At 37.0% G+C, this 14,145-nt stretch overlaps 1 protein-coding gene across 5 annotated transcripts in view; it reads right to left on the minus strand.

The window, feature by feature from the left end:
- Nucleotides 1–1,151: 1,151 nt before the first annotated feature.
- The window catches only part of AGO3 (argonaute RISC catalytic component 3), a 136,381-nt gene continuing 123,387 nt past the window's right edge, over nt 1,152–14,145 (minus strand). For 4 of the 5 annotated variants that reach the window (XM_019015255.4, XM_055391638.2, XM_055391641.2 and 1 more), the window contains 2 exons: nt 13,388–13,587; nt 1,152–12,895 (listed from right to left, as the gene is read on the minus strand). In XM_019015255.4, the coding sequence (XP_018870800.1) occupies nt 12,787–12,895; nt 13,388–13,587 (309 nt within the window). In that variant the 3' untranslated portion in view covers nt 1,152–12,786. The remainder of the gene's footprint in view (nt 12,896–13,387; nt 13,588–14,145) is intronic. The other variant, XR_010131654.1, reaches the window with a different exon arrangement.

Consider the following 14,145-nt stretch of genomic DNA (forward strand, 5'->3'; position numbering starts at 1 on the left):
TTACTAACTTCCAAGTCTCTGGCTCATATTCTAGAGCCCTTTCTACTCTCAAAGGCAATAAATTCTCAATAGGCTTTTTCCATTTGTGACCTTTCAAAAGTTCCTCCATTAAAGAACATCTTAAGCCTTCTCTCTTACAGCCCACGCTTGACTAGGAACTGGGATGAGTTTTAAACTATTTTTACACAATATTTTGCACATATCAAGAAGGCAGATGTGAGACATAAGCTGTATAATAAAGTCAGAATAAATACATAAATTAAGAGAAATGAACAGGTTAAGTATTAATTCATTCAATATAATTTTTTACATATTTTAGAAGCCATGTATCAGAATAAAAGTCATAACATTTTAAAGTTTAAATCAGAGTCCAATTTATCAAAACCATAAGCTATATTAATTTTCTTTAAGAATATGAGGATCTCTGTTGGTTGGCAGAAGGTTAGAATATTACTTTCAAGAATAATTCTTATTTATTTATTTTAAAGATTGGGGTCTTGCTGTATTGCCCAGGCTTGCTTTAAACTCCTGGGCTCAACTATCCTCCTGCCTCATCCTCCTGAGAAGTTCGGACTACAGGTGCAAACCACCACATCTGGCTAATATCAACAATAATATTATCACTTTGCCATAATACATCATATTCCTGATATATATTCTGTTCACATTAGCATTCTATAGCCAGCAAAAAAATTCCATGGCTAGAGATAATACTTGCAACATTAATACTTTCAATCTTAATTCTCACTTAACTGAGTTAGAATTTCTCTTCATATATGTTAAAGTTACATTGTAATAATCATCATTCTATCTATTTTTGTTTTATCCTTCCCTTCTTTTATTTTTAACAGTGTGTGTGTGTGTGTTTGTGTGTGAGTGTGTGTGATGGGGAAAAAAGAACAATTGTGTGATGATTCACAAATGGCATAAAACACTGATTGTATTACAAATAAGAATGGTGGCACTCTAGTAAGTAAGATAATGGAATGTCAAAGGAAACAAACTTTAAAATACAAACATGGAAAACATGCTAAAATATTAATCAAGCTATAGCTTGTGGCATGTGATTCTTCTTTCCCAAGTATTTTGAGAGTGTCATTTACCCCCAGTAGAATTCTATATCAACTGCCTCTAAGTCCTTTTCCTATTCCTTCTTTTTTTTTTTTTTTTTGAGACGGAGTCTCACTCTGCCACCCAGGCTGGAGTGCAATGGTGGGATCTCGGCTCACTGCAACCTCCGCCTCCTGGGTTCCAGACTACCTTGTCCGGAAAGGCCCTGCTTGGTGTTTTCTATTTAAAGGGGAAAACCAAACACGTTATGTTGATAGCAATGCCTGGCTCTATTAAAGATAAATCCTTCATTTAATTTCCTTATTGTAATTCAGACTAGCAGGATTCTCCTGCCTCAGCCTCAGGCGCCCGCCACCACGCCTAGCTAATTTTGTATTTTTAGTAGAGACAGGGTTTCACCATATTGGCCACGCTGGTTTCAAACTCCTGACCTTGTGATCCGCCTGCCTTGGCCTCCCAAAGTGCTGGGATTGCAGGCATGAGCCACTGCTCCCGGCCTATTCTTTCTTTTTTAAAGAGGGAACGGGGTTGGACCCTGGGCTAAGAAATGAGAAAGCTCCTGGAAAACCTTAATTGCAATTAATTACTATAGAAGATCAAGTCTGTTGCTAGCAAAACCAAAGCTTCCTTTTGTTAAACTCCCTGGGATCAAACTGTATCCATGAACTGGGTTGGACTGTCTATGCCAAAATTCTTTCTTCATTATAAACGAACCAGTGTTTTTACCAAATCCCACACCAAAACCATTTTCTTTACAGGAAAGACTACCTTGTCTGGAAAGGCCCTGCTTGGTGTTTTCTATTTAAAGGGGAAAACCAAAGACATTATGTTGATAGCAATGCCTGGCCCTATTTAAGGATAAAGACTTCATTTAATTTCTTTACTGTAATTCAGAAGCAACTTCCAAGACTTCTCTAAGTTACTGAGAATAGGTGTGCCTTTGGGTCTGGGACAACATTATCATATAAATTTAGATTACAGAGACGCTCGTCTTAGGTCTCTTCTGTAGGTTCAAATAGCAATAGCTGCTCTTTTACTCTGCAAATATTAAACAATTGTAAGGTTTCTGTCCAAGGATCCCAGCAAGGAAGCCTTATCCTAAATCCCCCCTCACTATATATTCTCACAATCCTACTAGTCTATTTCTTTACAAAGACCTCCAGTTTCTACAGATTCTGACAATAAAGAGTCACGTATGCAACATTTTTGCAGTCTTTCCTTCTTTGGTTCTAAAAAGACTATTAAAGGACTAACTTAAGAGATTTTTGTTTGTTTTCCCAACCAAAAATGAAATAAAGATGAAATAAAGTCATGAAATAAAGATGAAAGTTTTGTCTTTTATTTTTAAAATTATTATTATTTTTTGAGACAGAGTTTCACTCTTGTCGCCCAGGCTGGAGTGCAGTGGCATGATCTCGGCTCACTGCAACCTCCGCCTACCAGGTTCAAACGATTCTCTCGCCTCAGCCTCCCGAGTAGCTGGGATTACAGGCGCCCACCACCATGCCTGGCTAATTTTTGTATTTTTAGTAGAGACGGGTTTTGCCATGTTGTCCAGGCTGGTCTCGAACTCCTGACCTCAGGTAATCAGCCTGCCTCGGCCTCCCAAAGTGCTGGGATTACAGGTGTGAGCCACCGTGCCCGGCCAAGATGAAAGTTTTAGGCACTAAATATCAGAGTAATCTCCCTCTCTAGTCTCTGGTGTTGCCTCTTCAACATCAAACATAAAATTATAGATAGCATACCGCCAATTTTTGGAAAGAATAAAATTTAAAAAGCAAGGCTCTAATGACCAACACTTCCATCTGTTTTCTACACATAACGCTGTTCATGGCAATTCTTTTTTGGGATGATCTATTACTGCACAACGATTTTTTTTTTTTTTTTGAGACAGAGTCTCACTCTGTTGCCCAGGCTGGAGTGCAGTGGCACGATCTTGGCTCACTGCATCCTCTGCCACCACACCCGGCTAATTTTTGTATTTTTAGAAGAGACAGGGTTTTGCCATGTTGGCCAGGCTGGTCTTGAACTCCTGACCTCAGGTGATCTGCTCACCTCAGCTGCCCAAAGTGTTGGGATTACAGGTGTGAGCCACTGCACCTGGCCACAAAGCTTTCTTTCTAAAGAGGTGAACTAAACATGAACAAGCCATCAAGTACTTCACTGCGGTCAAGCTGTACTGATGTCAGGTAGCAGGATTTGTGGAGCTAACCAATTAAAACAGCAAAATAAGCTCTATATGCCAGGTTTCTATGAACTTTCAGAAGGAAAAAGAAAACACAGGACCAGAGGCACCTTTTTTTTGTTGTTTGTTTTTTTTGAGATGGAGTCTTGCTCTGTTGCCAGGCTGGAGTGCGGTGGTGCAATCTTGGCTCACTGCAACCTCCGCCTCCCAGGTTCAAGTGATTCTCCTGCCTCAGCCTCCCAAGTAGCTGGGACTACAGGCACGCCACCACGCCCAGCTAATTTTTGTATTTTTAGTAGAGATGGGGTTTCGCCATATTGGGCAGGCTGGTCTCCAACTCCTGACCTCGTGATCCGCCCGCCTCAGCTGCCCACCCAAAGTGCTGGGATTATAGGTGTGAGCTACCACGCCCAGCCACATTAATTTGCTTTTAATTAGTAGTAACAAATTCTTATAATCAGAGTACAAATCTGTACTATCTGTATACAATTAGTACTTGATGTGTGGGGGGCTGAAGTATCTCAGAATAGTATATCATAGGGCAAACTAATGTAACTGGCAAAAATGCAAAAAGAAATGAAATGGCTAATCTCTACAAGAAATCACATGCTGATCTATTTTAAACTGTAAAACTTTACATCATATAAAAATAAAATTCTCCCATTTATAATTACCTGACACTTTCCCATTTCCTTGCCTCTCAGTGGAATACACTACAGTAAAATGTCATACATTGAGCTCCAATAATTTAGAGTTGAAAACCCAGAGGATGGAATACAGTTTATCTTTTAACCACTTATAGAAAAGAAATTTCTTAACAAGCAAATTCATGATGTAAAAATACAATGCAAGTATTTTACCTGCTTAAGGGAATATACTTTTTTCATGTACTTTTATTTATTTTTATTTTTATTTTCTGAGATGGAGTTTCACTCTTGTTGCCCAGGCTGGAATGCAATGGCGCGATCTTGGCTCACTGCAACCTCCGCCTCCCGAGTTCAAGTAATTCTCCTGCCTCAGCCTCCTGAGTAGCGGGGATTACAGGCATGTGCCACCATGCCCAGCTAATTTTTGTATGTTTAGTAGAGACAGGGTTTCGCCATGTTGGCCAGGCTGGTCAGGAACCCCTGACCTCAGGTGGTCTGCCTGCCTTGGCCTCCCAAAGTGCTGGGATTACAGGCGTTAGCCACTGCGCCCAGCCCATGTACTTTTATTTTAAAAGTTAACATACCAATATCCACAATCTTGATCTTGGCCAGATGCAGTGGCTCATGGCTGTAATCCCAGCACTTTGGGAGGCTGATGTGGGAGAAGCACTTGAGCTTAGGAGTTCAAGACCAGCCTGGGCAATATAGTGACCCCCATCTCTAAAGAAAAAAACCATTAGCTGGGCATGGTGGCGCATGCGAGTAGTCCCAGCTACTTCAGAGGCTGAGGTGGGAGGATAGCCTGAGCCCAGGAGTTTGAAGTTATAGTGAACTATGATAGTGCCACAAAACAAAACAAATAATCTTGACCTATTCACTAGGAAACTGGACTGTCTATATATAATTGAACTTAATATTCTATAATCATTCTTTTTACTGCCTTCCAATTTATTCACATTCATAAATTATTACTATTTAAATTTTTAATTAGCTGAAGTACTCTATTAATCACTAGCCACTTAAACTCTGATTTCTTCATTGATACTCAGGGATTCAATCAACTTTAGAAGTATGCTAGGGAAAAGATCAGGGTAGCAAATCTTCCATATAACAAATTATGGGGGAAAAGTTTCATTTCAAATTCAATTCAATGAATTTTGAATCATTTGCTATTTGTTTTCCAGGCCTACAAAAATGGTATCTTAATCCTAATGCTGAAAAATGTGACCATTTAAGCAGTTTCAATGTGCTTAAATTAAAAAAAAAAGGCATGTAACAATTATTTATTTGACAGGTTTCCCCAAAACTGTAGTCAGGTAAAATAAATCCAATCTGTTATGTTAGTTTGCTACTAAAGGGGAAAAAAAGGATCAAACTTACAGGAAAGCCCCACCTCCCCTCCACATGTAGAAATCTGTCTAAAGACTGTCTTTAATGCCCACTATATAAACAACATTAAATATTCTAAGTTACAAAATAGTGTTAATGGTTTATTGGTAAAAATCCAAACTCTAGAGTTTATGGAATTCGTAGTTTGGTTGGTATATTAACACTCCATCTTAATCTTTGCTGCTATTACAAAGAATGAGGAAAGCTAGAAATATCTATAAAAATAAAATACCTTAAAACCGACAAGCAAAATATAAAAGTTGCACACAAATTGCCAATAAATATAAACATCACAATAGAAAAATTAATCTTAACAAAAATAAACTCATAATTGCTATTAAGACATTATAAAAACAAAAAAGTTTAATGTGCATGTATATTTGCAAACAGACACAGTACACTCCAAACAATATAATTTTACTATCATTATTATATAATGCAGCATACAAGGTTACTGAGGTGTGGTATTTTTTGTTGTTGTTGTTGTTTGCTTTTAGTCTTCTTTTCTGGAAGAATGCTCACCAAATTCACAGGAAAGAAGTGCCTAGGTGATCATTTACTGCTATTTACTGCTTCCTGGTATGGAGCAAAATTGCCCTCTGGTAGGTAACTACATTTCTAATTAGTATGAAAGGTTCTACTATTTTCCTTTCTTTTGCTTATTTCCCCTTAAGCACAATTTTGCACACCCTACTTCTATTTAACTGATCATACCCTTTTAAATGCCTTGTCATCATTTTTCATAGTTCCTGCATCCTAGAAAAAATAAAAAATCATTTAAAATATTCCTTGGTGTCTAGAAAAGAAAATTTCTCTAACAATAGAGATCATCATTTTGCTTTCTCACTTAAGCTGATCTGAATGATGATTTGGTACTGCCTTTATGAGCAGTCCTCCTTAATAATGACTAATCAGGCCGGGTGTGGTGGTGCACGCCTGTAATCCCAGCTACTTGGGAGGCTGAGGCACGAGAATCACTTGAACCCGGGAGGCGGAGTTTGCAGTAAGCTGAGATCGAGCCACTGCACTCCAGCCCAGGTGACACAGCAAGATTTTGTCTCAAAAAAAAAAAAAAAAAAGATTAATTAGAAAATGTTGCCTATAATTCCAGGCAAGTTACATTTCCCTTTGGACACTGGTACTATACCCATAATCTTGTTAAAAAGTTAAGTAGGTTTGCTGTTTTATGCGCATTATGGATTTCCTCCAACACAGTTGGGAATTAAAAGAGGTAATTCTACTAAATATTTTGTTTTCAAATTTACAAAATAAATTTGGTGAGCATTTACCTAGATACTTTACTGCATAAAAGCTTTCCTTGGTTCCCTTGGACGAGATTCAAGACAACAACTAACATTATTTTTATGAAACTGTCACACTCTTGGAGTTCTAAAATAATTTATCTTTAAAATTCTTAGCTTCGTGCTACTTGAAAAATAAAAATCTACAGCACCATCTTCTGAAAAGGCACTTTCTAAGAACCGCCTTGCTTTAAAAAATGATTAAAAAATTTAACTCAAGTCTACGCCCTGACAAATGTCTTTGCTTTACTGAGACCCTAACATAGATACATTAGATTCTGGTTACCTTAGAAATTAGTCTAAAAAAGGAAGGGACCCCGATGGCTGGATAGGTGATTTGACAGGATTCTAATTTTGTCACACCATTTACCTGATACTTCAACAGGGTTTCTCACTGGTAAATCTCAACCCTCTATATTGAATTTACCATCCTTCTATCTTTAATTCAAATTAAAATCTTTAACTTCCATATTTTAAGAACAAAAGATTCTTGAGATTTAATCAATGATGTAAACATCTGGAGTACTAGTTTTGATGGGTAAAGTAATATAAATTTCAATGAGTAGTAGGTAATATTAGCACAAGCCTTGACCATTATACCTTAGTTTAAAAAATTATGTTGACTGACATGGAAAATTATAAACTTAAATGTACCATTTTAAAAGTAGGAAAAAAGTCAAAATAATTTTTCCCTTTGTGTGTGTGTGTGAGATTATATATATACACACTCATACATACACACACACACACTCCCCCTCCCTGCTTCCTGGGACTCAGCTTGGCTTTCACTAATCACAGTGTCATTTCTAACACTGCAACTGATCAAGAATGTTCTTAGTATAAGCAGGACTTTTTTAAAAAGATTTTTTGGAGAAAATCCTCACTTTCTGATTTCTGTGCTGACTGACTTACCTACTCTTGGCTGATTTTTTGACTCCTATAGAATCACAAAAGTGCTTTTCTATGATCAAATATGAGGACTGAAATAGGAAAACAAGAGTTCTAAATTAGGGTTATACTGCTACACAGGAAGGCGTTACTTGATGTCAAACCTCCCAACAATTCTTACTGAAGCTTTAAGACATTTATGAATTCTCAAAAAGAATGAAAATAATGAATACTTCATATGGATAAAGCCAAAATAAAGATGCCAGACTAATGATATTTTTGCAGCTTGACTAACTAATAAAAGGTAATTTAAGTAGCAAGTTACTGTTAAGGGCAACCTGCCTGTTCAACAGAAGAACATCTAAGAGGATAAGCTAAGCAAACATTTAACTCAGGTTTAATGATACTGAATGAAAATTTTGCAGAGTTGTCAGTTAAACTTCTTGGTAAAAATATTAAAATCAAGTTTGAAATAGGAAGACTGCAACATATTCTAGCTGTATCCAAGTCGTTTGCTTCTTGAATTTCATAAAAATCACTGCCCTTGGCAAATTCATGTAGGTCTCTAAACAGATCCATCAAGTTCCTTGAGTCACAAACGGTCTCTAATTCCTGGTCTGCAATCCATCTAAATACTTCGGATCCATCACTGGCATGCTTAGCGCTCACCCTTTCCTTGAACACAGAGATCCGCTGCCAGTCATTCCTGCTGAAGGGCAAGTCAGCTTTTATTTCCCTAGACATGTCTTAAGTCTTTCATGACTGTGTGTGTCAGAAGGCCTATCCTCCTAAAATCCATTAGAGAATACACAAGCAAACACTAGGCAGTGGTGGGCTGTGGAGAAGCTAGCTTGGAAACTGGTCTAGATCTTTAGAAGGCTGAGAATCCCTGTGCTGGAAAGCAGAGATGCCTCTATCAAGTGCCTTCCAAAACACTCAGTAATTCCTACTAGAATCCCTGCTAGACTCTCTTCTAGGAATAGAAATATATTAATAGGTTATAAACAGGGATTTCCCTTAGAATGATAGTTTTTCCAAGAAACTTGTTAGAAGATCACCATTAAGAAAAAGAAAGGGAATCTAATATTTCTGTTGAAATGTGCCAAAAAACCGGTACTGAAGAGGCTGAGGTACCCTTTTTCAAACTGTAAAAGTCAAAATCTACATTTCTAAAACAAAGAATATCCTGATATTAAATTGAAACTAAAATGGCAGCACCCTTTGTTACTTTGATATTCCGTGTCCTTACTCTTAGGAAAAAAAAGGGTCTAACACTAGCCTTGAATCCTGCTTATCTCTTTACTGTTTAGTGCAGTAACTGTCAGAATCTACTTAAATAAATATAGCAGCTACAATATTGTAAGTGTATGGTCCTCCATGCCAGTAACCTGATACTGTAATATAATACATGTATCAGCACTTTATGTAGACACATTAACCATCAAGAATATACATTAAACTCCCAACTCTTCTTCATATGAAAATCAATTATCTAGTTGCCAGACTGACATTTTACAGTCAGTCTTGTAAGATACATCATAGAAAAAAGAAGACCAAAATTTAGCATTCATGATATAGTTAGTGAGCAAGGGCAGGAGCAGAAGGGTCACTGTGAATTTCATGTTTAACTTAAAAAAAAAAACTTTTTTAAAATAAAAAAGATTAGAAATTCTACACCAGAAGTGCAACAATAAATAGGACAAATTTCAAGAAGCATTTGTCACTTAGCCTTTTATCTTAAAATTCTAAGCACAAGTTTTCTTGTAATTAAGAACCAATGGTAATTAATATACCAATTTGTTAGCAAAATAGAAATATAGTATACATATTCTTTCAAGTTAATCAACTTTAAACTAGCAATGCTGACTAGTGTAAGAGCACTCTAAAAAAGAAATCACTCAAAAGGTAAAGCTTTATAATTTAGAAAAAATATTTTTCCTCTTAAAAAAGTCCTTCCAAATAGATTTAAATTAAGGGCTCCACTCTAGCATATATGAGTGACTGAAAATTAGGTGAGAGAGTACATAGAGAAAGGGTATCTACAGTCATTCCCTAAAGTTTCCCACATGAATCTGTGCAGCTCCCATGATAAAGGAAGATGTTATACTCACACTGATCAAGCATAGACGAATTAAATTTTTATCATCTTGGGTATACTATTTTCTTCTCTTGCCCATGATCCTGACTATATTCAGTAAAATTTCAGTGTAAAAAAATCCATCTTTATAGGAAAATTTTCTGGAGGAGATGGGAGAAGGCTGGGAGAAAAAATGTATATATGATACAAATATTACCTTTTGTAAAGTTCTTTGCAACAGTGTTGTAAATTGCATTTCAGACACTTCAAAATAATAAACATACAAAAAACAGTACTTTCTTAGTTTTCTGGCAGAGGGACAAAAGATTTCATGCCTGTCAGAGGACATGGGCTCAGATTTTAGGCTCAAAATACAGTGAATTGGCAATAATAGTGGATTACAGGTAAGAGAGAAACTAAAGATCTAAATCCATTAGGTTTCACGTGCAGATGGAATTCTGAAAGGCTAACAACAATGCCCACTGGAAACAATCTGTAGTATCTATACTCTGAACCAGTGCAAAAAAAAAAAAAAAAAAACCAAAATGCAATTTTCATGAGTTACAAAGTGCAAAGCTCCCCTGAATCCAATGTTACTGATAAACTCAGTTTTGATAGCTTTATAGTACTTTTTAATACCTTAAAGTGTAATCAATAAAAGTTTTGTAAAACAATTTCCCACATTTCAGTGACTTAACTGATTTAAAATGATCAAAGTCCTAACTTTCTTTGTTACTATCACCTTAATTTTAAAAGGAAAGTTATACTGGTGATACATTAGCAAAAGTTTTAAAATATCATCTTGCATTTTCCTGATTCATTTTAGTAAATGAAAATGGGCATCTAGCCAATATGATTCTTCAATAAACACAATCTATTTGCAAATAATTTAAATATGTTAAGCTATTCACAATTATATAAAAGTTCAACTTTATTTCTAATATTCAAGTTGGACTCATTTAGGCAATTACACTTCATTTTCATTATGATCTTTTTTTCTTTTGAGACGGAGTTTTGGTTTTGTTGCCCAGGCTGGAGTGCAATGGTGCAGTCTTGGCTCACTGTAACTTCCGCCTCCTAGGTTCAAGCAATCCTGCCTCAGCCTCCCGAGTAGCTGGGATTAGAGGTGCCCGCTACCACGCCCAGCTAATTTTTGTATTTTTAGTAGAGACGGGGTTTCACCACGTTGGCCAGGCTGGTCTCAAACTCCTGAGCTCCGGTGATACACCTATCTCAGCCTCCCAAAGTGCTAGGATTACAGGCATGAGCCACCGCGTCCAGCCTTTTATCATGATGAATTTTAAAAGATATGCTTTAAAACTGAAAATTACAAAACTTTCCTTCTGAAATTAAGGCTGTATTCTTTGCCCTTTTAAACTATGGAGGTGCCTGTTCCTCCTACTGTCCATGGTAAAGATGCAGACACAACTTTCCTTTAAAACTGCTTATTGCACTAAAAGATAGCAAAAACAAGTTGTCAGTTCTTAAAATAAACATGATTATATTTCTATAAAAGATGCTGCCAATACAATTCTATAATTATTAAAGCACTATTCTAATAAATATAAAAGGAAGCTATACTTCCAAACACATACATATGTGTTTATATACACACACATACATATATATATATAAAAAATATATGAAAATCACATTAAGGTATGAGAGGCAGCAAGTAAACTATCAAAAAACGAAACAAAAAAATCCCTCAACAAACTCTTCTCTCTCTACTCAATTTCAGAGGTCTCAACCCTACAGAGCTCTAATCTTTTAAAATATTTACCCTTTATAAAACCTTTAAAGAATTTCCATGTATAACCCATAGAAACAGAAGGCTTCAGAATACACATCACTTATCAGAGAGAAAGTTACAACTTCTGACAGGTTTTATATTTATAGCAGCTTTAACAAACTCACTAAAGAAAAAGAATAGTAGGCCGGGTGCAGTGGCTCATGCCTGTAATCCCAGCACTTTGGGAGGTCGAGGCGGGTGGATCACAAGGTCAAGAGATCGAGACCATCCTGGCCAACACGGTGAAACCCCGTCTCTACTAAAAATACAAAAATTAGCTGGGTGTGGTGGCACATGCCTGTAGTCCCAGCTACTCGGGAGGCTGAGGCAGGAGAATTGCTTGAACCCGAGAGGCGGAAGTTGCAGTGAGCCGAGATCTCGCCACTGCACTCCAGCCTGGTGACAGAGCGAGGCTCTGTCTCATTAAAAAAAAAAAAGAAAGAAAAGAAAAAGAAAAAAGAAAAAGAATAGTTCAGGTTGCTACTGCTTATATACAAATTGCGCAAATGGTAAATGTATGTTCTGAGTGGGAGGGGAGAGATGCACTCTCACAGAAAGTTATTTTATGTATATATATGTGTGTGTATGTGTCTGTGTATGTATGTATACATATATATATAAAATTTTGTTTCTTAAGACAGCAATATCAAGAGTTGAGAACTCAGAATTGTGTATGAGATAGGAATCAGGAGTACGGTATGCAAAATAAAAGTAGAATTCTAGTTTGCCATATTTTATATTCAAACGAACCAGATACGTCAATATTTGAATGTCACTGGTAGGACTGGGAAAAAAATGTAGGTGATGAAGGCAAGGGAAATAGAGAAATAAAGGCGGTAGTGGGGGTAGAATAAAAGGGAAAGAAAGTTCCCCAATGGAATGAACTCTAAAATATATAACAGACACATATATATCTATTATCAATCCAGATCTAGATATATATGCATATGAAGTATGGATGTATATATTTTAAAAATACACAGACACCTTTACAAGAATATATGAATGCACATTAATTTTTTGCACACATAATTCTGAAAAATCACTTTGATTATTCATGAAGGTGTGTATTTTTTAAACCATCATTTACTTTTTCTTTACTTTTTTTTGCAAAGATAGTTGTGCTGCCAAGCAACTTGAGGTAAAGGCATTAAAAGGGTTAGACTACAAGAAATGAAAACAAAACAATTGCGATACTTCCTATAGGAGACCGCACAAAAAGCAGTTGGCTGGTTTCATATTGCATAATGATGCTGTGTTCCTTGATGAAGTAAACAATCTTCCTTGTATTAACATAAGGATCAGACCTTGGCCCCCACACAGTGTTGGTTTCTGTATGGCTGGAGGTGTCCTTACTCAATTGACTCCACTGGAAACATACGTTGTATGTCAATTCATCTTTCAGTACTTCCTCTCAGAGAATATACTTGGACTATTTAAGCGAAGTACATTGTGCGTAAGGTATCTTGGTGAATCTGTACAGCCTTGGCAAGAGCTTGTGGATCTCGCCCATTGCTTTGTCCTGAAACGTGACTTCCTTCAGCACTGTAAGAGAAGTGGCAATGAACACAAAAACAAACTTTCTATTCTGATGTAATAATTCCGAAAAATACTATTTGTTGTAGAAAATTTCAAAATTATTAACAAATAAGAGACTGGTGTAACAATCTATGTGTCCATCAGTCAGCTTCAATCACTTATTAACTCAAGGCCAATTTTGTTTTACTTCTCTCACCTCCCCAGAATTAATTAGAAGCAAACCTAGATATCGTATCATTTTGTCTATCTGTCTGAATGTATCACTTTATTACCAATAATCTCTCCTTTGAATTAATGTGGTAAAACAACTAAGTTACTATATGATTCTATTACTAATGAGCCTAGACAATATATTTCAATAGGAAACCTTGGGCAGTCAGTTCTGTCATCACTTTTCACATGGATCACTGACTCCGCTAATAGCTTGTGGAACTTGAAAATCCTACCATGCAGACAATATTTGGATTTGGGTGAGAACCTGTTATGCTTTTATATTACCTGTCATGTTCTTTGTCCACAAGATGATATCTGGCTCTAAATGCTACCAGGTGAGCATAATACGCTGGTGCAGGTATAGAAACAGATCGTGTACAGCGTACATAAGTGTGGCAGAGCTGGTAAGTTAGCAGCTGAAGTTCATCTGCAGTAAAGCAGTTATCATCCCATAAAACATGATAGTGTGAAGGACGACTGGTACCCTATAGAGAAGGCAATGACATACACTGTTGAATTTTGAACTCTTTTTGTTTTGTTTTGTTTTTTGAGACAAAGTCTTGCTCTGTTGCCCAGGCTGAAGTGCAATGGCGTGATCTCAGATCACTGCAACCTCCATCTCTGGGGCTCAAAAATTCTCATGCCTCTGCCTCCCCAGTAGCTGGGATTACAGGCATGTGTGATCACGCCCAGCTAATTTTTTGTATTTTTAGTAGGGACAGGGTTTTGCCATGTTGGTCAGGCTGGTCTCAAACTCCTGACCTCAAATGATCTGCCTGCCTCAGCCTCCCAAAGTGCTGGAATTACAGGCGTGAGCTACTGTGCTGAGCCCAATTTTGAACTTTTTAATAAATATTTAATACCAAGTCACATAAAAAACAGGTTTGGCACTTTGGGAGGTCAAGGTGGGAGGGTAGCTTGAGGCCAGGAGTTCAAGACCAGCCTGCACAACACAGTGAGACTCCATCTCCACAAAAGGTAAAAAAAAAAATTAGCCAGATGTGGTGGCATGCACCTGTAGTCCCAGCTACTTGGGAGGCTGA

The sequence above is a fragment of the Gorilla gorilla genome, chromosome 1 (genome assembly GCF_029281585.2).
Source record: "Gorilla gorilla gorilla isolate KB3781 chromosome 1, NHGRI_mGorGor1-v2.1_pri, whole genome shotgun sequence".
Classification (NCBI taxonomy): domain Eukaryota; kingdom Metazoa; phylum Chordata; class Mammalia; order Primates; family Hominidae; genus Gorilla; species Gorilla gorilla.